Source organism: Miscanthus floridulus, unplaced genomic scaffold (assembly GCF_019320115.1).
Source record: "Miscanthus floridulus cultivar M001 unplaced genomic scaffold, ASM1932011v1 fs_550_9_10, whole genome shotgun sequence".
Taxonomy (NCBI): domain Eukaryota; kingdom Viridiplantae; phylum Streptophyta; class Magnoliopsida; order Poales; family Poaceae; genus Miscanthus; species Miscanthus floridulus.
In genome coordinates, this window is record NW_027096926.1 from 22,160 (window position 1) to 44,846 (window position 22,687).

The 22,687-nt window shown below is 46.4% G+C and overlaps 1 protein-coding gene, 1 long non-coding RNA gene and 1 pseudogene across 7 annotated transcripts; 1 reads left to right on the top strand and 2 right to left on the bottom strand.

The window, feature by feature from the left end:
- Positions 1-3,662: 3,662 nt before the first annotated feature.
- Positions 3,663-15,384, bottom strand: LOC136532228 (uncharacterized). Of its 4 annotated transcripts, XR_010778200.1 has the most exons (4): positions 15,205-15,384; positions 14,723-14,928; positions 6,587-6,644; positions 3,909-6,131 (listed from the first exon to the last, which is right to left on the bottom strand). It is a non-coding gene; the product is annotated as an uncharacterized lncRNA (long non-coding RNA). The 4 variants fall into 4 exon arrangements; XR_010778199.1 differs by lacking the exons at positions 3,909-6,131; positions 6,587-6,644 and adding an exon at positions 3,663-3,898; XR_010778197.1 differs by having other exon boundaries at positions 3,909-6,644.
- LOC136532227 (uncharacterized) lies at positions 8,007-13,147 on the top strand. Of its 3 annotated transcripts, none has more exons than XM_066524833.1 (5): positions 8,007-8,671; positions 9,100-9,758; positions 9,837-9,877; positions 10,479-10,805; positions 11,304-13,147. In XM_066524833.1, the coding sequence occupies exons 1-4, from the start codon at positions 8,638-8,640 to the stop codon at positions 10,492-10,494; spliced, it is 750 nt and encodes a 249-aa protein (XP_066380930.1). In that variant the 5' UTR covers positions 8,007-8,637; the 3' UTR covers positions 10,495-10,805; positions 11,304-13,147. The 3 variants fall into 3 exon arrangements, 1 of the variants encoding a protein (XP_066380930.1); XR_010778196.1 differs by having other exon boundaries at positions 8,012-8,712; positions 9,052-9,758; XR_010778195.1 differs by having other exon boundaries at positions 8,121-8,712; positions 11,304-13,146.
- Positions 15,385-18,718: 3,334 nt separating the features above from the next.
- The window catches only part of LOC136532230 (G-type lectin S-receptor-like serine/threonine-protein kinase At2g19130), an 11,574-nt pseudogene continuing 7,605 nt past the window's right edge, over positions 18,719-22,687 (bottom strand).

Here is a 22,687-nt window from a genome sequence, read left to right on the forward strand (position 1 = left end):
CTCTCTCCCTCCCATCTGTTCCGGGCCGTCCGATCTTGATCTAACGGCCACCGTTGGCCGATACCCCTTCGCGGGTGGTTTTGCTAAAGAGCCCTCCTGTTTTCGCGTAATAGAACCCGCAGTCCAAAGCGCATTCCCCCTATTACGCATTCTTGTTTTGAAAGCGTAAAGTCATCGGCTTAAGTCAAAAGTACGCTTTCAGTATTTACAGAAATGCCATTTGAACTATTTCGCTTATAAAATTGTCGTTTTAGCTCCGAATTGATCCATTCAAATCGCGTTAGCTTCGTAATTTCATAGGCTACATGTTAGAACTAATGTTAGTCAAGTTTGGAACTTTTTAATTTCATGATTAGAATTAATTAAATATAGGGCTATAGGAAAACCCGTTTTAATCACAACTTTCGCATTTTAGCTCCGTTTTTCGTGAACTTCGCGTTGACGTGATCGTAGAGAAACGTAGATTAGTTTTACAAATATTTTATCTTGTTTTCAATACTGTTGGTGTACTGTTCTAATGATAGGAATGTTTACTTTGCATGAATGCTTTTGGAATGTTGTATGTTGCCGTGTTGGTCGCGTTCAGACGGTGAGGAAAACGTTGGAGACCAAGAACTCTTCGACGACCAGCAGGACCAGCACGAGTTTGTGAACCAAGGCAAGTATAACATGGGCCTTCCTTGATGTCCTATTTCACTTTAAGCAATTACTCATTTGCATGTGTCTAAATTTGATACCCGTAAGGACATCCTAGTGATTGTTATCCTGTTTCTTGTCTCCTATGGGTTAAATGCATATGGGTAGATTGCTAGTGCTCTAACTAAGCTTGATATACATATTGATGAATGATACTATGGAACAAAGAGAGTAACCTGAATTATAATAACTGTTCCATAGGGCGAAAGTGCAAATGACCGTTGTTCATGTTGCTCCCGGCCCTCCATAAGGACTTATCTGTCGGCAAAAGCTGGGACTGACAGTGCAACCGGGAGAGTCATATGGCTCTGACTTTAGCTCAGTAATAGGATCTTTCCTAACTAGTTAGAGGTTACCTTTTGGCACAAATGGGGCTTGCCACTTTGGATATAGGGCTGCCTCTGTTCCTATGAGTATAGCCGCGATGGATTTGTGCCATAGGAAAGGGGGGTTCCTACATCTGCCTGCCAAGGAAACCTAGCGGCCCTAACTTGTTAGGGAAACCTATAAAATGGCTTCATAGTGTACCCTGCCCGCTCACCTTGGTAGTGACATGGGAGTAATTAACCCGGGCGTATGGGGATCATGACTCGCGGTGAATGTGCACCACCTCTGCAGAGGGTAACAAACTGTTATAACAGCCGTGCTCACGGTTACGAGCGGCCCGGAAAACTCACAGAATAACTAGATACTTGATGATGATCGATTAAGTTGTTCTATGATGAAATATGGTAAACCTGACCTTGATATATGTTCTTATGGGTTTAAATGGGAGCTTAAGCATAATTTGATAATACTTGAGAATAAAAGTTTGACCTATTAAAAATGCTAACTGTAGTAAACCAGAGTCTATCCTTTTTGAGCTTCATAACCCCATGTTAGCTTGCTAAGTACGGAATGTACTTACACTTGTTTATTTTCTTTACTTGGATAAAAATCCCGGATGGGTAACAGATGACAACGGGTATGAGGATTTCCTGGAGGATTATTAGGCTTGTGGTCAACCAGTTGACCTTCCCTGTGATGACGGCCGTGAGAGTTCATTCTATCTTTATTATTCCGCTGTGATGTATGAGACTAAGTTCTATTATAGCTCTGATGAATGTGACACTGTGATGATACTATTGTAATTTGTCAGCTTGTGTGTGTGATTGATTCCTGGGCATACACGAGTTTAGTGCATTCAATTTTATCCTTAAAATTGGGTGTGACACATGCCATGATATATATATTACAAAGGGATCATACAAATTCCTACTACATGGAATTCAGATTCATGGCAAAATTATGAAGAGTTGTTCGTAAAAGACACGAACCATGATAATTGGAGAATTTGTAGTGAAGCAAAAGAATTAGAAGGGAATACCAAATTTGCTTCTGAATATATATGATGTACCAAATAAAATAATAAAAGTATTCTTGAGAGAATACTATGGAAGATATAGTATAATACAAAGAGAAGTTGGCAGACTAATAAAGCCAAGTTATGGCAAAGATGTCAATTACGAAAAGAATATCGTGAATTGTTGTCCTGGTATGAAATATGGCAACCTGAAGAAGTGGACAACGAAGAAAATATTGAAGAGTCAATATAGACTCAGTTCAATATCAATATATCCATACAAGAAATATACTTCTTATGTTGATAAGGTTTATCAACAATTTATCCGGGGGAAGAGATAATAATACATGCCATGGAGATAATACCGCATGCCTATCAATAATACATGCCATAGAGATAATACCGCATGCCTATCCTTGATTTGATGTTTGCAACATCAATCATTCGGGCGTGGAAGACCATATCTAAGAATATCTAGAAGGATACTATCGTGCGCGATGGAGGACAGTGCAAAAAGAATATACAGTCAATCTACTATAGCCAGGACAATTATTCTCCGTCCAGCTGTCCAGGCAACAGTAAAGAAAGATAATTGAAGAACTTCGTCGTAAAGGCTCCTCAGACGATGACTTTGCCTCAAAGGCTTTGTCTGACGATAGGCTCGCTCCTTCAGATGATAAGCATGAAGGACGCCTCCTCATGCTATAAAGCGAGACGCCGGGCGCATTCATTCATCATCGAAACACCAGACCACCATCGAAGAAAGCTCAGACACCGAAGACACACACTCTCATCCACCACCCACTCCACCAACTCTCCACCCACACACATACACCATGAACATATGATCTCAGAAGCTCTATGAGAATCAATCCACCATTAGTAGTAATCACACACCACCGCTGTATCACTCCACCTTTGTAAATTAGAGAATAAAGGAGGTCCCCGTGATCATCCTGCGCTTGTAAGGTAATCCCTAAGGTTTGTGCTAAGTGCTTGGAGTTTCCCAAAAGGAAAAGCCGTATGTAAGCTTTGTGGAAATGAATTAAGCTTTTCCGTTTGAATCCCTGCCTTCCTTTAAGCTCGTTCATATGGGGCGACGTCTCTATGCTAGGGACCCTAGAGGAGAAACCTCTGCGTTTGTTGTTCTCGTGTTAGCCCAGATAGCGGCGTTTGTAGAGAACCCTGTGTGCGCAGAGAAGTGTTCCCCTTGGGTGGAACTGCCTGGGGAGACGATAGAGCCTGAGTACTGTGTGTTCGTGGCTGGGGATAGCAAGGAAGTAGACCGGGATAGTCTAGTTCTGAAGCAAGTTAGTGATGCATACGGTGAGTACCGAATAGGACTGTCACAAGCATAGTACATACGACCGGCTGAACTTTTGGTCTCGCCAGCCTGCAGAAGATCCTTAGAAATATTCCGCATAAGCATATTCACTAAGCACCAGATTAGCTAATCGCGAAAGCGACATATCAATTTTTATATTCACTAATCGCGCGCTCGCTCATCCCGCGTGCATAAAATATTTGCTCGTGAAAGCGACGCTTGCCTTGAATAGTGAAGTGGTTGAGCCACTCCCGGTGAGTGCTCGGGCACTGTTTATATCCCGAATTTAAATAGTAAATCTGAATTTGAATAGTGCTGTGAATAGTAACTCAAGAATTTTAAAATTTGAATTTTAAGATCCGAGTTTAGAAGGTACCCCCTTGGCAACCTAAATTAACTAAACATTGTACTTACATGTGCACTGATAAATGATATTAGTTGATGAACCATGGTCCTGATACCAGCGTCATTGCTCCCGGCAAGAACGTAGTACTCTGGATGAATGCTTTTGAGCATGTTTACATGAGTCCAGAGCCCTGTAATTAGAATAAAATAACCGAAGAACACATGTTATTTTACATACAAAAGAACATCTATTATAGATTGACTCTGGAGGTGTCACACTTGATGTTGCTTGAACTGAACTGATGAATACTTGCACATGGTATTGATCTAAATACTACCCAGTCTGTAGCATTGATGAATTTGTGCCCACTTGATGAACTGTCAACATTTAATAATTACTCTCACTAATTAAATTGGATGCCAAAGACTGTAATAATTTAACTGAAACTCATCCAATATGTTAGGTCCTGATTGCAAGGAGGACAAGGAAGAACACGGTGAACCAATCAAGGCAAACTGCGCATATCAGAACCTATTAAATCATGACATGTAACCAACTATGAGATGATAATTAAAAACTGAACTCTAGTCGTCATAATTTGGGAAAAGAATTGTGTATTACTTAGCCTGGGACAGCCAATCCTTGAAACTGCGATATGCGGCAAGGCCAGTATCAGGGTGAGATGGGCATCCTCACTCAAGTAGAGGATATGGTGTAGGTTTCTCAGAGATGGGGTAATACTATAAGGTGGAAATTATGATGACTTAATGAATACTTCTCTGCAGAGAAATACTAAAGACTATGAACTATTATTGTCCCTGTTTATCTTTTAATGCCAACTCTCCTGTGGTAAGCAGGAACATATATTCAGAACTTAACTTGCTGAGTGTGGTAACATGCTCATTGCTTGCTTGTGTTTTACTGATATGCGCAGAAATGAAAGAAGACGAAGGTGTGGTCGGGATGGGGAGTGACGACTATGAACAACAGTAGCTGTAGTTTAGTTTCTATCACAATTAAATTGGTGATCAGTACACCAATGTAACTCTTGTATGCTTGGAATCATGAATAAAGAATGAATGTCACTTCAGTTGAGATGAAACTACTGTTCCACATAGCCTTGTACCCTTATGAACTGCAAGTGTTCACGAGTGTATGCTGGCTGCCATCTCCAAGTTTATGTTTGGGGCGTGACAAGGGGTCCCTAAATCGGTAGGCCAAGACCTCATAGAATCACAACAGAGGACCAAATCCTCAATATCAAACAACACCCAAGCGTAGGGCACAACATACAACACCCCAAATAGGATGTAGGGTATTACGCTACTCTGGCGGCCCGAACCTATATAAATCTATGTCTTGTGTCCTCGCTTTTACCTTCATGTTACAGGTCCGGCGATCCCCCACCAACGAATCTACTACCTCGGGATACTTCTCGGTAGGTTGCCGGGTATAAAACACCGACAACAGTCTCAATGCATCTCCCCCTAAGCCCAAAATTGCTTCTGAAATGTACATTATTCCCCTTCCACTTCCATGTTTTATACAACTTCTGATTGCATAATATTTTCTATATTGAGTTTATGCATATTCGTCTTGAATTGCAAAAGTGCCAACGTGGCAACACAATATGATTCTTCAAGAAAACATATCAATTCTGCATAACTTCATGTTATGTATGAACTCAAATAGTGGACATACTTCTTAAGATTTTACTGCTATTGTAAAAGCATAATGCCATGTTGGGAAGTAAATATGTTGATTTCAATTAGCTAAAATAACTTTCAGAGTTATATAGCATTTCTTCTGGAAATTACATTGTGCTATGCATAAAACCAATATTACATTTCTTCAAGAAATAATGGACTTCATGTCACATCCTACATTATTCATACAATTGCTACAGGCACACTTCATGTGTTTAAATGCATGAAACAAGTGCAAAATTAATTAATGTTGATTAATCTATTCAATAGATAATTTATATAATTTCCCAGAATTTTCCTTACAAAAATATTTACCCATTCACATTGCTAGGAAAAACATATAAATATGACACTCTCAGAGGGTATTATGTCTAAGGTTCTTCAAGATTGAGAGAGGTCATAAACTTAAAACCATTTTCTATGATTAAAGGTAATTTTCTAGGCACTTCCGGGATTAATGGTTCAACTTTCAAAATTATATATCCATTAAACATGCTAGAAAAAGTTGAAATATGAGCCTCAAAGGGGTTTTCAAAATTTAGAGGGCCCATATACCTAAAACCATGTTTCTATTATGAGGCTACTGGTCCTACTGTTGCAGATGCTGAGCAGACTGCTTCCCTGATGGCTATCCATGCACTTGCAGCAGAGTATCAACTTGAACTTCAAGGCATCAATTACCCTCAGGTTGTTGTGCTGCGCAATCAGTTCGCAAACCTGCAGGAGAAGGTTCATGATGTTGAGATACTCTGCAGTGAGCTGCTTAGGATGCTTCTCACTACTGAGAATCAGCGTTCTTTCCTGAAGCTACTGACCAAGAGCTTCTTCCGTCGCATCCTTGGGCTGCGTCAGGCTCTGGCGGCACTTCATCGTGGTGGCTCTGATAGTGGCTATGGCAGTGTCTAAAGGGTAGCAGGATGGGGCGTGTTTTCTTTTTAGCAACTTCATTAACACAGTTGGTTGACGTATGCCTCGTAAACTCAGGCTTCTTTTTGTTAGGCCGGGGGGCCTGATTTTGTGTCTCATGAGTTGCAAGGCAGCCGGTAACTTGGGAAGCTTTAGATTGTTACTGGTGGGCACCACTTACTTCAGTAGAACTAGGAGGGGAAAAGATGATCATAGTTGCCGTTTACAGTTAGGTTTGAACTGCATAAGAGTGCTTCTGGACTCACAGTTAGTGTTTGCTTGTCTTCAGTTGTCCTGCTTGCTTGCTTTCAGTTGTAAGGTGGCCTGTATAACAGAACTTTGCTTTATCATGTTTGGTGTTTATGATGGCACAAATGTTTTACTATTCCCGTACTAAATTTTGTGATCTTTGGATAAAAGTACATGGTGGCCAGGAAAGAATAAATGACGAAAAAAATGCTAAGTAACTAACTATATACTACAATTGAGAAAGTGTGCCTATCTCTGTCGACCAATGCTTGTGAATGCAGAGACATATATTTCAATTAATTCACAGATTTAAATAACAGGTGGACTCACAAAATAAAAGTTTGAATTTAAACATGGACTGAATATATATAAAAAAGTTGAATCTGAGTTACTTCTATGCTTGCACTTGACACCAGCAAGCTCATACGTAAATCTGTACATGTGTATTGCTCTCTACTAACCTGTACCACCTAAATTTACTAAATAATAACTTCTTTATTATAGAATGGAGGGCACGGGGAATGGTCATAGCACAACCCAAAATGGGGCAAATAGTAGCACAGGGCTTGTGATAGCTGAGCAAGAACCATTGTCCCAAATGCTGGCTGATATACTGGGAAAGCAACAACAAACTCAACAGCGGCAGATGGACATCATAGAATGCATGGCAAGAAAGGATGCAAACCGTAATCGGCTTGCAGAATTTAGAAACTTGAATCCTCCATCTTTCTCTCCAACAGCAAACCCCCTTGTAGCAGAAGATTGGATTACAGCCAAGGAAAAGGCATCTGGTGCCATGGGGTGTACTGAAAGTGAAAACGTTACATATGCAGTTACATGTTACAGTCAAGTGCCTTCGAGTGGTGGGATGCTCATAAGAAGTTATATCCTGAAGACTTAGAGATCACATGGAACCTATTTAAGAAAGTATGAAGCGAATGAAAGAAAAAGAAGTTTTAGAGCTGAACCAAGGAAATAAATCTGTCTCAGAGTATGAGATTGAATTTTCAAGGCTGGCTCGTTTTGCTCCAGAATTTGTTAGAACTGACAGTTCAAGGGCTCGACGCTTTGAGAGTGGGCTTCGCCAACCACTTAAACGGAGGGTGGAAGCATTTGAACTTGACACATTCAGAGAAGAAAGGAAAGAATTGGGACATCCAATTAAGAAGCCTAAATATGGAAACATGTCCTACCAAGGGAAATTCAGAAAGGAAGATATTGGTGAACAGTATAGAACTGAATCCCCTAGAGCCCAACCAAGAAACTGTCCAATATGTAGGAAAAATCACCATCCAAATACCTGCAAATACCGTGGGGGTAGGTGTTGAGTGTGGTCAAGCAGGGCATACTAAATATGAGTGTCCAAAATTTCAGCCAACTAATAAACAAGTGGGGCAAGGAAATCAAAAGGCCATGCCTCTGCCTCCACCTACACAACCCCTGTACTTGCCAGGACCTCCTCAAGCCAATAACCACCCTACATTAACTCGAGTTCCCAATTCAAACAACAGTAACAATAATGGAGGGCAGCTGAATCGCAAGGGAAAGCTTCCGGCTGGAAACCGAGCAGAGGAATCCAACAATGTGGAGTCAGGTAACTTATTAACAATTGGCCATCCTAACCTAGTACTATTTGATTCAGGAGCTACCCATTCTTTCATATCAAATAAATTTGTGAAGAAGTACTCAATAAACAGCCAATCATTAAAAGAACAAATTTATGTACACCCTTGGATAATCGAACTGAACACCAGCGGAGCAGCCCAACAAAAGCCCGCTCAAGAACCAGCCCAACAACAAACCCTAACGCCTCCTACTCGGCCAGCCGTCCATGGTCCACGGTCCGCCCTTCCCTATTCCCAGACCCGACGCCCCTTCTCCACGCCGCCGCTAGGCCGTAGCTGCGCCGCTCCATTCCCTTCTCTCCGCGTCGCCACAAGCCTAAGCCTAGCTGCCTCCACCGTCCGCATGCCCATGCTCACGGGCGGATCCATGCCTGTCCCCGCGCTCACGGAGTCCCGTGCGAAAAGCAACACATCAGCAAGAGCTGCTCCTCCGCCATGAGCTCATGAGGATGTCGTGCCTCAGTGACGGACATCAAGGCAAGGACCCTGCCTCAAAACCTCGAATCGGCCGGAGCAAGGTCTTTTTCTTGAAAACTTACGCTGCACATTCCAATCGGTGTTGCAAGTCGGTCAAGATGCTTTCTTTTTGGGTTTTGTTTCCAAGCCGAGGATATTTCGATTCAGGAAACCTCCGTTTCTAGGATGATACTGATTTGGGTTTAGGGTGGAAAACGATTTGGTGCTGTTTTTCTTGGGGTACAGTCCGATCTCGGGTGCAGTTGTTTCCTTTGTTGTTTGTGTTAATTTTTCGTTGCACGGCCCCGTTTGGGAATCGAAATCGGTTTGTGTGCGGAGGACATTTCGATTCATATTCGGATTGGCTTACGTTCCAAACTTTGTGTATATATGATGTACAGGTCGATGCTGTCTTCCAGCCCCGTGTAAATCGTATTCTCTGTGCGCAGGGGCACCAGGGGGAGAAACCAGGCAGAGGAGGGAAGGAGGAACGGGCAGACGGAGATGTCGAAGCGACCCCCTGGTGAGGGGTCTGGTACCCTGGTCTCACTCGGCCAATTTGCCGACGCGGCAGCGATACCTGTACCTGGTGTTGGACGACTGGCAGAGGGGGTACAACACTCACAGGTTGGGCGAGGATGACTTCGAGTCCAACACCAGCATGGACGCCCGCCCCGCCGAGTGCCCTCTCGTCCGCGTTCAGGCGCAGCACGCCTACACGTGCTCCTTCACGGACCACGACTCCAAGATCTTGGCGATGCAACCTGCGGGGTTCAGCCTCAGCATCCCCAAGACGCTGGAGATGACGGTGTACCCTTTGCCCAAGAGTCGAGCGGTCACGGGCACCAGCAAACTCGTGCACACCTCCGTTGGCGACAGGCTCGTGTCGTTCGTCTTCCGCTACCTCGAAGTGTTGGGGCCTGAGCCGCAACCTGATGACGAGTCGTCGTGGTCCTGGACCAGCGTGGAACCTTTCCCGCCCTTCGACTCCAGCCACGTCAGCAGCTACGCGTTGCATCCGGATGGGCGCACCATCTTCATGTCCGTCAAGGACTGGAGCGTCAGGACCACCTCCTTGGCCAAGCGGAACAGCACGACAACAACTATGGTACGTATGGGGTTTAATAGCTTGTGATGATAATTTTTTCAAGCCTGGGGTTTAATAGCTTGTGACGTTTTATTCCAGGGAATCCGAGGACACCAAGCTGCAGCACGGCAACGACTAAGGTACGTATCCACCGCTTCCCAACCCTTGATCCCCGCCTTCTGGTTCCCGTCATCTAGATTAGATGATCACGGTGGTGGGTTCGCTCATTGAGATTAGATGATCGTGTTGGATAGTTGGTGGTTGTGATTGGTTGGCGTTCCTCTCATCTAGATTAGATGATCACGTCTCATCTATAGATTAGATGATCACGCTGGCTGCTTCCATTGGTTGGCCTTTGTGTTATTGTGATGTGGCTAAAGATTAGTATTCCGTTCAAATTATATTCTTCATTTTGTCAATCGATGTGTGCCATGTGGATCCGGTTCATTATGAATCTGCTAGCTAGTTATATGATTCCTAATTCAGATCTTGTTGGATCAAATCTACTAATTCCTAATTCAATATTATATTAGTGTGGCGTATTCTTGCCGTTTGTGTCGATTGTTCTATTCTGCATAAATAGTAAAGTTGCGCCAACACAGTTATCTTTATGCCGTTATTGCTGATCGGTAGATTGGGTTTATTGTCCAGGTTATCAATGATCTTTATGCGCTTATTTGTTTTCATGTGCACTTTGGTTTGCGTCTCACCTGCTATGCTCTTGCTGGATGCGAGGTGTAGGACTAAGGGTGGATGAAACAAAGCTGACGGAGCGAGGAGATAGCTGACGGAGCAGAGGAAACTGAGGCAGGGGCATGCTATATTGGTTCCGCATAGAAAAGAGCATTGGATTCCTCTAGAGGATGACAAGAAAAGACCTACCAACAATTCCCATCAAGATTCTGGCATCAATTACAACAATGTTGATGGAAACCTCTATAGCAATGGTGGCTGCTATGTTTACAATGATTATGCAGGAACAGAAGCTGAGAAAGTGGTGTCTGCTAACGAGACAGAGCAGAAGAATGCCAATGTTGATAGCCCTGTGCCTGCTTCTGAATTTGCAAGGTAAGTTCCCCATCTTTCCTTAGTGTTGAAGTGGTCTATGCTAACTCTGAGGCTGTGGTCCTATTTATCCTAAACCCTGTTATGAGCTAAGAATAACCTTTTTGCTCGGTTTTAATGGTGGTGAAGTTGCTGTTTCAAGCATCTTGTAGTGGGTTTAGGGCTTTGATTTGGTAAGGTTTTGGTGATATTTTGTCAATTTTTCGGTACTTTCGGGGGTGATCTGCTGGTGGAAGCAGCGGCTGGACGTGTGATACCATTGTAGTTTGATCACAGTGAACTGTGAGATGTTTATGCGGTGGTTTGTCCAGTCATTATAGATCCTTTGGGTTTACAATGGGGCCAATTTTGGTTGTTGATTACGGCGTATAATGATGTCTATTGCATCTGTAGAACTATTGAGCAAATGCCCTATACTTTTACTTTACCTACAATTTTATGCATCGTGTGATGATAATTTTTTCAAGCCTGCGTTTAATAGCTTGCGACGTTTTATTCTAGGGAATCCGAGGACTTTGAACTATATTTGCATAAAACCTGCCAGCAAGAGGTTTTGCTAGAGAAGGAGTATCTTATCCAACAGCTAGAGTATGCAGAGAAGCAGCTTAAGATGGTTAAAGATGAGAACAAGCAGCTTTTTGAGGAAAACAAGAAATTACAACGGCTCAAATATGCAAAGAAGCAGCTTAAGATTGTCGAAGATGAGAACAAACAACTTTATGATGAAAACAAGAAATTGCAAGCTATTCATGTTGTTTGTTCAGCCGAATCAGATATATCTAAGGCAATTCTAGAGCTGCTTGCCAAATGCCACAACATATTTTTATGTCCACATGAAGTTGGTTTCGAAAAGTTGCAAGATTACTTGTCTGGTTCAAACTTGGCACTTCTTTGTGTAATGAAGATCCCTGGTGCAGAAGAATGGAAATTTGATAGGATAAACAAGATGACACCATTATGCAAGGTAATATTCCTTGGTATGATCGAGATTGTGTACCGTCTGTATAGAAATGGTCTCTCACTCGGTGGTAACTTCTCGTTGAATGACTTCTACTGGACACTGGATCAAAAGGTGAAGATTGCAGCCTATGTCAAGAAGTTTGTCTATAAGAGAAACTGGAAAAATATGAAATTGGATTACCGACGGCTGCGCAAGTTGATGTCGAAATTGCTAGAGGAGGTGTAAAATCGGCATCCCAACTGATTTACATGGCCTATTTGATCTTATAATTCAGTTAAGCACCAGGAGCTGATAAGGTACAATTTCTGTCTCATGTATGATATATCCAAGAGGGAGTACACAATAACTTTGTTCACAGAGATGGTGAAACTTGATAAGGAGGATTATGAGAAATTTGGGGATTCCTATGGAACGTACAGAACTTACAATGCTTTGAGTTTCATCACTGTACCGGAAGGTTGGGGTGTATAGAACTTACAGTGCTTTGAATTTCATCACTGTACCAGTAAGTTGGGGTGAGGATGTGTGTGGCAATACGTTTGTGAAGAAGATATATGAGAAAATGAGGCTTGATCAGGGGCAGCACTGGATAGTGGGGCAGCATGGGATAGGACAGACGAAACAATTCGTAATGTTTATGCGCCACAATTTAGTTCATTTGTCAGATCATGCCTTTGATGAGAACAGTAAAACCCACTTTGATAGTGAACCATGTCAACAACTTGTGTGTCATAAAAGTGAGTTTTCTTTTTCTCATCGAAGGCGTGATCTGGCAAATGAACCAAACTGTGACGCATAAACTTTACGAATTGTTTGGTCTGTCCTATCCCGTGCCGCTCCACTATCCAGTGCCGCCCCTGATCAAGCCTTATTTTCTCATATATGTTCTTGACAAACGTATTGCCACACACATCCTCACCCCAACCTTCCGGTACAGTGATGAAACTCAAAGCATTGTAAGTTCTATACGTTCCATAGGAATCCCCGAATTTCTCATAATCCTCCTTATCAAGTTTCACCATCTCTTTGAACAAAGTTATTGTGTACTCCCTCTTGGATATATCATCCATGAGACAAAAATTGTACCTCCCTCTTGGATATATCATCCATGAGACAAAAATTGTACCTTATCAGCTTCTGGTGCTTAACTGAATTATAAGATCTCATAAGATCAAATAGGTCATGTAAATCAGTTGGGATGTCGATGTTACACCTCCTCTAGCAATTTCGAGATCAACTTGCGCAGCCGTCGGTAATCCAATTTCATATTTTTCCAGTATCTCTTAGAGACAAACTTCTTGACATAGGCTGCAATTTTCACCTTTTGATCCAGTGTCCAGTAGAAGTCATTCAACGAGAAGTTACCACCGAGTGAGAGACCATTTCTATACAGACGGTACACAATCTCGATCATACCAAGGAATATTACCTTGCATAATGGTGTCATCTTGTTTATCCTATCAAATTTTCATTCTTCTGCACCAGGGATCTTCATTACACAAAGAAGTGTCAAGTTTGATCCTATCAAATTTCCATTATCTATCGCTGATGGGTTGGGACGGTTTGTTTTGTTCCCGATGGTGGAGGACCGGAGGAGAGGCGGTTACGAGCGCGCTTTCCACGCGGATGCCGGATCCGCCGTTGATTCCATTGATCGGTTCCCTTTGATTGATCATCAGGTTCCAGTAATCCAGTTCGTCTTGCTTTTTCGCCCACGGGAGAGGCAGTGTGCTTGTTGGCCGCGTGGTTGTGTTCGGCTTGTGACAAAAGAAGAAAAAAAGTTGCCCGTGCGACGAAGTAATTCCTGCTTAATTAGAGTTAGCTTCCGCACTAAATAAAGTTTTTGAACTTGGTTTAGTACTCCGCATATTCATTAGGGGCCATGCCTGGGTTCCAAGAAAGAAACCTTCTGTTGTTAAAGTAGTACGTACAGTACTAGGCAGGACCCCTGGCGTAACACACCGAACGATCGAGTACATGTGCCGCCGCGTACGAGTATACAATCGGGCACCAGGATGGCAAAGAAAACGTGCAACCAATACTTAACATGGTACAAGATGGGCTCCACAAACTCTGATGCTACCGAGGAAAAAAGAAAATCTGATGTGTGATGTGATATATAGAATCAGTTTGATAGCAACTGCAGATTGACACGCTCGAGATCGTACGCTGTTGTTGCTGCGAGCTCTCGTACGTGAAACGTGATCCAATCGACGACAGGCGAGATGCCGGGAGGCGGCGGCATCAAAAGGGCCACGACAACACGTGGGGTCGTCTCCTCGCCAACGATGTGCCCAGGGCGGTGGATCATGATGCTCCGGTACAAACGTGCCATCCCAAACCGGCGTCGTCTCCTCCATGTCTCACCGGCCAGTGCATCCAGGTGGGCGTTCCAGTCTTCCGGAGCTCCTCGACCACCACCGAGGGCCTCCTCGGCGAGACTGCCAACATCGTCCGTGTGCTGAATCCGCTTGCGCGGCGGGTGGCTGAGCTCCCGCCGACCATCCCCGTTGCGCCTGCCTTGCCGGCAACAGCACAGTCCTGCTCGCGATCGTCGCCATGGAGGTCGCAACAATTGCTAAGTACTATATAATACCCTTTCGCCTTCAGGAGGGAGCAAAGGAGAAAATTCTTCGGTCAGTGTATGCCAAACATTCACACTCAGAGCCGTTCGACGCAGAGCAAGAAAATCAGGATATAATTGGTGGAAAACGGTCCAAAGCGGAATCCGTCACAACATTCTAAGAGTTTCGTCGGGAGAAGAAGACCAAGTGTCTATCCTATTTTTCTTCTAACGGTACAGAGCAGAGATCACCAGAACAGTAAATGCAAAATGTAAATAAAGAAGGACAATAAATGACATTAACTACTCTTTCATTTACTTCGAAACATGTGATCTTAGAAGCCAAAGCACAGTGAAGAACAAAGAGAGAACATGTGGGAGATGGAGGAGCCTAACCCATGATGAGTGGCCCGAGCCCGTGGATCCCTCCAGATGGGCTCCCTCTGTCTGTTCCTTGTGTTCTTGCAATCCTCCCCAATGCTCATTTCTCTAAGTCCGCCCCGTGGGCTGTCATCACCTTCTCCCCTGCTATACTTGCGCTTCTCCCAACTCTCCTTGTTGTACACCGCCATAACCGCAAAATCACCCCGGAAGAAGCAGGGCTGGATTTCACATTGAAATAACCGAAGCGAAAAGGGCATCAGATTGGACCAAAGTAATTCAGATCGAAACTATGGAGTGGCTGCGGAGGATCAATCCGACCACAGGACTAGCCCTAGGCGTGCGGATTCACCAGCTCCGCAACTGGAAACAACAGAAACATAAAGGAAACCCTAACGCGCGATGAGCGCCACGAGCCCACGGCACGCTCGAGCTGATGGGTCCGCGTGGACTCCGAGTTGATGCGAAACGAGAGCGCAGAGAGGTGCTAGCCTTACCTGGGAGGCAGGGACTGCTAGACTATTGTCGAGGAGCAGCGATCGAACCCTAAACGCCGATCGCGGACGGCCGTCGGTTCCTAGCGAGTTGGGGAGGAGAACCGAGGAAGGAGGAGGCGACGCGGTGACTGGATCGGGGAATTGGGGATTGCCGGATGGTAGATGGTAGGTCTGGTCAGGAGGCCAAAAGGGAGGGTGTTGTCTTTTTTTCTTCTAAGAAAGCAGGGAGCCAGGGAGAGAGAGTAGTAGGTAGGTCGTCTCGGCCCGCTCGAAGTCCATCACGACACTACAAACGGCCTATGAAGCCACGGCCCGTACAAATGTGCGCGTAGTAAGGAGAGAAGCGCACGAAGTCTGTATGATTTCACGGCGTACGTGTGTAACGCTAGAATCGGGGTTACCGTGAGTATACATAGGATCCTTTATATAGGCATCAATGGCCTTGCAGGTCGATTAGCTACTACATAGGAGTTTGTAAACTGATCAGAGCTCTATCTCCAATCCATATGATCAAATATTATCTGCAACCCGCAGGTTTTCACTACTGTATGAAAGAAGAAACAAAAAAGACAAATAGGTGCATGAATAGTACATAATCTCACATAAATTTTTATTCATCCTCAAATTTTGCATGATAGAATGACAAGTAGTATCCATTCATAATGTTAGACGAAGCTTTTATGCACATTTTGATCCATTCATAATCGTCGTTGTCTTGTTGATGCAGTGCAGTGTTTCAGTGATTCAGTTTCCACGCTTTCGGACATGTAGGATGTAGCAGGTAATCAAGCCTGTAGGTTATTGTGGGCTCATTTTAGTTGGGCGTATCTTTCACTTATGCGGCCTATATGCCATTTGCAACCAAAACTGAAATTATTATTTGAAGCAAAACGATGATGGGATGTCTAGTTTTTCCTCGGCAGTGTAAAGTTGACTGAATGGTTTTTCCTTTTTGAGGTTGAGGAATATAAAGGTGAGTGTTGCTGACACTTGCTGTGTTGGCCCTCGCATCTATATGACCACGTCTCTCCAGGCGACCACCACATATCTAAATCTTGATTGCGAGCACGTCCCTATGTTTTTCTTCTAGCTGCCTTTATCTATTGTTGTTCTGGTTTTCCTTCACCTCTTCTAGAAATCTGAAGTGTTCTAAAACAAAATTCTATTGTTAGCTGATGCCATTGAACTTAATACCTCAAGTAGCACTGTGGTTTATCCAAAAAAAAAAAGTGCCACCACTTTTGAACTCAAGATGCTATTTTTAGATTCTCGCGAGTGTTGATGGAGCTATACCTGAGCATTTTTGGCCCGGCCCAGTCCAGCCCGAACCTGCTGGGATTTGGCCCGCCCACGATGACTATGGGATTGGCGTGGGCAGCGAAAACCAAGCCCGAAAAATTCAGGCCGGTCCGAGCCCGGCTCGAAAAATCAGCCCGACATCACCTATGGGACGGTCGTGGGCACAATTTTTCGCCCCGAAATGAACCGGGCTTTTTTTTTTGACCCGGCCCGATAAATACTCAGGTCTAGATGGAGCTAGTGGATAGAGGAGTGCCATTGCCAGAGGGACATTTTGGTTTTAACTGTTCCCATAGATAACACAATGTTTTCCGTTCATGCAGCTTCTTGACTACGCCTCTTCTCCTTTGTATTTTACTAAATCTCATCTTCAAGTGAAGCATGAAAATTGCCCTATTGGTTTCTCTGAGCAGATCTTTTTTCCTTATCAACCGTGGTGATATTTCCCGATTAGAAGTCATGCATGCTATGTTAACTTGAATCTATGCATATTCTTACTAATTTGTTTGTATATGAACTGAGATATTTAACGACGTGTCCTATCTGCTGCTCTAATTCATGTCTCTCTTGCATTCAGTTAATGTCCTCAGTACACTCTTTACTAGTCTGAATTCTCCTGGGCAGCTCAATGGTTGGCAGGCAAATGGTGGTGATCCTTGTGGCCAGTCATGGAAGGGCATCACCTGCTCAGGATCAGGGGTCACTAAAATGTGAGCTTTGTGATGCAATATAGTTGCTACCAGCCTAGCATAGCTTTTGTTATTTACTCCCTCTTAGTGTATTTTCCTTGAGCTTTTTTACGGTACACAATACTACTAAATTTTTACGGTACACAATACTACTACTTAGTGGTATATATTATATATAAGATCTAACTGTTTATTATTATGGATAATTTAGTAATTATTACATTGTAAAAACTGATATTTCAAATGGAATGGTCTTTGGCTATAGGTGATTTTCCTTAATCTAAAAAAAATGGAATGGTCTTTTAAACTTTATGCTAGTGTCAAAAATAAAATTATAGTGATGCCATTTGTGTTCTTTTACCATGATACCCTTATACTATCTATACTACTCGTGTATACTACCATACCACATGTGAAAGTTTCAGTAGTATACAATTAATCTTGACCGTCGGATGTTTTTATACCGGTCCTTTTCGAACACTAGTATAGCCTAGTATTTTGTACCGTAAAAGAACACAAATGACCTACAACACATGAATAGCTTGGGTTCATTTAGTTGGGATATGAGTCCCCAATTACAACTTTTGCTCAACTTTGTTTGCCGCGAGACTTCAGTTGATAACCATTGTATATCAATTTTCGTTTGGTGCAGTGACATGAGCCAAAGCAGTCTTGGTGGTGGGAGCCAAGTACAGTACAATCTTCCCTATATGAAGCTTGAGAAACTGTAAGTTCCTACAGCGAATACATGCATTTGTAATTATGTCTAACTATATATTCAGGTGGCATGACTGTTTGACGATTCTTCTCGTTGTGCAGCAATCTTGCAGGAAATCGGTTTGGTGGAAATATCACTGATGTATTTTCCAGCCTTTATAGTTTGACAGAAGTGTAAGTACTTTGTGGGCATTGTCAGATGGGTCTTAATTTGTGTAGTAAAATTCCTCCTTCTTTGTTCATTTTCCTTCTGTTTTGATTCTCATTATTTTCATATTTAATGTGATGCAGGGATCTCTCCTTCAATTCTCTTACGAGTGATCTACCACGAAGTTTCACTGGACTGTCAAACCTGAAAAAATTGTATGAAAGGATGCCTGTGCAATTATTTTCATCTCTAGACATGTCTCATTAGAATTTTTTGCATTAACCCATTCCTTTTCTTCTCAGATATTTGCAGAACAATCAATTTACTGGTTATATCAATGTCATAGCCAATCTCCCCCTTGAAACTCTGTGAGTAATCAACATTCAACAGTGCAATTCAATGGTGCTTTATTTGCATGTTCAGTAAAATATCTCAAAACTTGCTTGCCTATAGGAATGTTGCAAACAACCGTTTCACTGGTTGGATTCCTAGTCAACGGGGATGAACCCCACAGGTTGCATCGCCAAGATCTTGGAGCCGTGGGCCGCGAAGGAGCACGTGTAGGCGTGCTGCGCCTGAACGCGGACGAGAGGGCACTCGGTGGAGCGGGCGTCCAGGCCGGCGTCGGACTCGAAGTCATCCTCGCCCAACCTGTGAATGCTGCACCCCCTCTGCCAGTCGTCCGGCACCAGGTACAGGTATCGCTGCCGCGCCGGCGAATTGGCCGAGTGAGACCAGGGTATCGGACCCCTCCCCAGGGGCTTTGGCGTCCTCGGGCTGCAGCCCCTCCTTATCTCTGCGTCGTCTTCGTGCGACTCTTTGCGCGGCCGCTTCGACATCTCGGTCTGCCCGTTCTTCCGATCCTTCCCTCCTCTGCCTGGTTTGTCCCCCTGTGCCCCTGCGCACAGAGAATACGATTTACACGGGGCTGGAAGACAGCATCGACCTGTACATCATATATACACAAAGCTTGGAACGTAAGCCGATCCGAATCCGAATACGAATCGAAATGTCCTCCGCACACAAACCGATTTCGATTCCCAAACGGGGCCGTGCAACGAAAAATTAACACAATATCGTACACGAGCGCCCTCGTGTTCCCCTCGGAGCGCGGAGGCGGACGAGGTTGACGTGGTCGATCATGCCGAGGGTGAGCACCTCGGCGCGGAAACTGCTTCTCGCACTGGCCCTGATGCCAGCCGTCGAGCTTCTTGACGGCCACGGGCGTCGCGTCCGGGAGCGCGCCCCTGAAGACGGAGCCGAAGCCCCCGCTCCCGAGCTTCTCCGAGAAATCCCGCGTCGCCTCCTTCACGGCGCGGTAGTCAAACACCAGAAGCGAGCCGGGCTGCACCGCCGTCACCTTGCCCTTGCCCCGCCGCCTCCGCAAAATCACTACCACCGGGGCGACGATCACTACAAGACTTGTCAGAAGTAAGTCAGCAGCAGCCGCTACTCCGCTGCCATGGATCACCTCTGATTTCTTCGACGAACGCGCCGACGGCACCTCCGATGCCGCGACGCGGAGGTGAAGTACGACGCTTGCGACTCCATGATCGCCTTGATCGTTTGAGACTCTCCTTATGTTGGCAACCTCGCCCTTCCACACGGAACACTTTTCTCCATCGTAAATGTACGCGCTGCACGAGCAGTCCCGCAAGAAGGAGAGCTCGCACGCCCTGCCGCTCCGTGCTCCGGCGGCCTCCTCCGCCGAGCCGCCGGGGAGCTGCACGGCGTACGGCAGTTCGAGGAACCCGTCCGCGTGGCAATCCGCCAGCAGGCTTCGCCGCCTCTCGCATCCTGAGGCCATGTTCCCTTGCCTCCACTCCCCCATCACCCGTGGCGCGAAACCCGCGGGACACCGGCACGCCGGCGGGCTGGTGGCGCTGCTGCACACGGCGAAGGGCACGCACGCGCCGCGGACGGCGCACGGGTCGTGGGGCTCGGAGCAGAAGAGGTTCCAGTCCCCCGCCGTGTCGCTCCATTGACGCCGATGCATCTGCCCGCTCACGTTCAGCACGAAGTTGCGGATGCCCAGCGGCACCCGGTCGTGGTAGCTGAAGAAGTTGACGCTGGCGTTCGGCGCGTAGGGGACGCCGACGAAGGAGCCCGACCGCATCTCCGGCAGGATGGCGAAGATCTCGCCGTCCCAGAGGCCGGTCGTCCAGTACCGGCGCTCGCCGCCGGCGAGCAGGTCCAGCTTGGTCTGCCCGTGCGGATCGATCACCATGGCGAACGCGCCGGGTGCCGGGTTCTCGGCGTCCGTCCACGACGTGAGGAAGCTGTGGACGCCGCGGGCCCTGTCGTAGCCTAGATTAGCTCCGGGGAGCCACGTGTCTGTAGGGTGGTCGAAGCTCTGCCATGTCACGAGGGACGACGGCGGCGACGCCGTGGCGTCGCTCCGTACCACGAGGTTGCCGTCGTCCTGGAGCGTGGCGCGGCGGTGGTGCGCGGCGACGGGGAGGTCGCGTTCGACGACCACAGCAGCGTGTTGGACGGCGTGGCCTGGAGCACGAGCTCGCCGCGGTCGCTCAGCGCGAAGCGAGAGGCCGACGGCTCAAGGACCGGGCGCTCCCGGTTCGCCACCCAAACGACCGTTTGCTTGGAGGTTTTCTTGAACCAGATGCCTATGCTATGTAGTGCCTCTTGGAGTTGCCCGGGGAGAAGAGACCGAGCTCGAAGTTGCCGCCCTTGGACGACGTTGGCAGTCTCGCCGAGCACGGCGAGGAGCCCCTCGGCGGTGGTCGAGGAGCTCCGGAAGACCGGAACGCCCACCTGGATGCACTGGCCGGCGAGACATGGAGGAGACGGTTTGTACCGGAGCATCATGATCCACACATCGTTGGCGAGGAGACGACCCCACGTGTTGCCGTGGCCCTTTTGATGCCGCCGCCTCCCGGCATCTCGCCTGTCGTCGATTGGATCACGTTTCACGTACGAGAGCTCGCAGCAACAACAGCGTACGATCTCGGGCGTGTCAATCTGCAGTTGCTATCAAACTGATTCTATACATCACATCACGCATCAGATTTTCTTTTTTCCTCGGTAGCATCAGAGTTTGTGGAGCCCATCTCGTACCATGTTAAGTATTGGTTGCACGTTTTCTTTGCCATCCTGGTGCCCGATCGTATACTCGTACGCGGCGGCACACGTACTCGATCGTTCGGTGTGTTACGCCAGGGGTCCTGCCTAGTACTGTACGTACTACTTTAACAACAGAAGGCTTCTTTCTTGGAACCCAAGCATGGCCCCTAATGAATGTGCGGTGTACTAAACCAGGTTCAAAAACTTTATTTAGTGCGGAAGTTAACTCTAATTAAGCAGGGATTACTTCGTCGCACGGGCAACTCTTTCCTTCTTTTGTCACAAGCGAACACAACCACGCGGCCAACAAGCACACTGCCTCTCCCGTGGGCGAAAAAGCAAGACGAACTGGATTACTCGCTAGTGAACAGGCCTTTGATCCTCGATCAAAATAGGCTCTGCTCCCGGTATTTTTTACGCTCAGGACTAGAGATATCTCGGTTGATGGCTTCAACCGGGACTAAAGGTCCCTGCCATCTCTGTCTGGCGCAGTAGCCGTTGGGAGGGACCTTTAGTCTCGGTTGGAGCCACCAACCGGGACTAAAGCTCCCCCTTTATATCCTGGCCGTCTCCTTCCTCCCCGAGCCCGAACTCAGCATATTTTGAAGCTCACTGCACTAGTGTTCTTGCTTCCTCCCTCAATTGTTCCTCCATCCATTCTTTGTGTCGGTGTTTCGGACCGGGGGGTCCTCGACCGACTAGTGAATTTGTTCTGCGTGCTCCCGATTTCGGATGGTGATGCAAAGAGACACAAGGTTTATACTGGTTCGGGCAATCGGCGCCCTACGTCCAGTCTGAGGGATAGAACTTGCATTTCTTGCACCGAAGTGCTCATAGTAGGGGGTTACAAGCTAAGGGAGAGAGGGAACTAGTCCCAGGTCTCGGCAGGGTGTGAGTGGGCCGTCTGAGACGTTGCTCTCAAGCGGCTGGAATGTGTGCGTGTGTGTATGTGTTCTCCGGTCTTTCTTCTTCCTCTCCCTCTAAGAGGCCCAAGTCCTCTCCTTTTATAGTTGAAGGGAGGACGAGGGCAGTACATGTATCACTATGCGACGTCGTGCCAATAGGAGTGGCACGTCCGAACCCTGTGGCCCGTTCCGGTGGCGGCGTGGTCGTAGGAGCGATTCGTCCTTGGAATACTGGAGCGGCGTGGTTGTCCCATCAGGTCCTGTGCGTCGTGGGAACCCCGGGAATGTCTCGGAGCGGACGTGGCGGCGAACGTGCAAGCCCCGGTGGACAGATTGTGTGCGAGGCTGAGGCCTGGTCGGTGCCGAGGCTTGTACTGCGGTGGGGGGTCTCGGCAGGCACGAACCCCGAGATTGCCGAGGCCCCGGTGTACAGTGCCGAGGCCTTGGGCGGGCGGCGGGTCGTGGACACAGTGGCCGGTAACCCCAGTCATACCCTGTCCCAGGCGCTGATCGTGGACACAGTGCTGGGACACAGTGGCCGGTAACCCCCGTCGTGCCTTGTCCCAGCCGTCATACCCTGTCCCAGGCGCTGATCGTGGACACAGTGCTGGGACACAATTGCCGGGTAACCCCCGTCGTGCCTT

Bases quoted from the DNA above. Each gene is read 5' to 3' on its own strand.
- LOC136532227 (XM_066524833.1), top strand. From the start codon at position 8,638: ATGAGGATGTCGTGCCTCAGTGACGGACATCAAG. The intron at 8,672-9,099 runs GCAAGGACCCTG...CTCTGTGCGCAG, and splicing joins CCTCAGTGACGGACATCAAG to GGGCACCAGGGGGAGAAACC. The intron at 9,759-9,836 runs GTACGTATGGGG...GTTTTATTCCAG, and splicing joins ACAGCACGACAACAACTATG to GGAATCCGAGGACACCAAGC.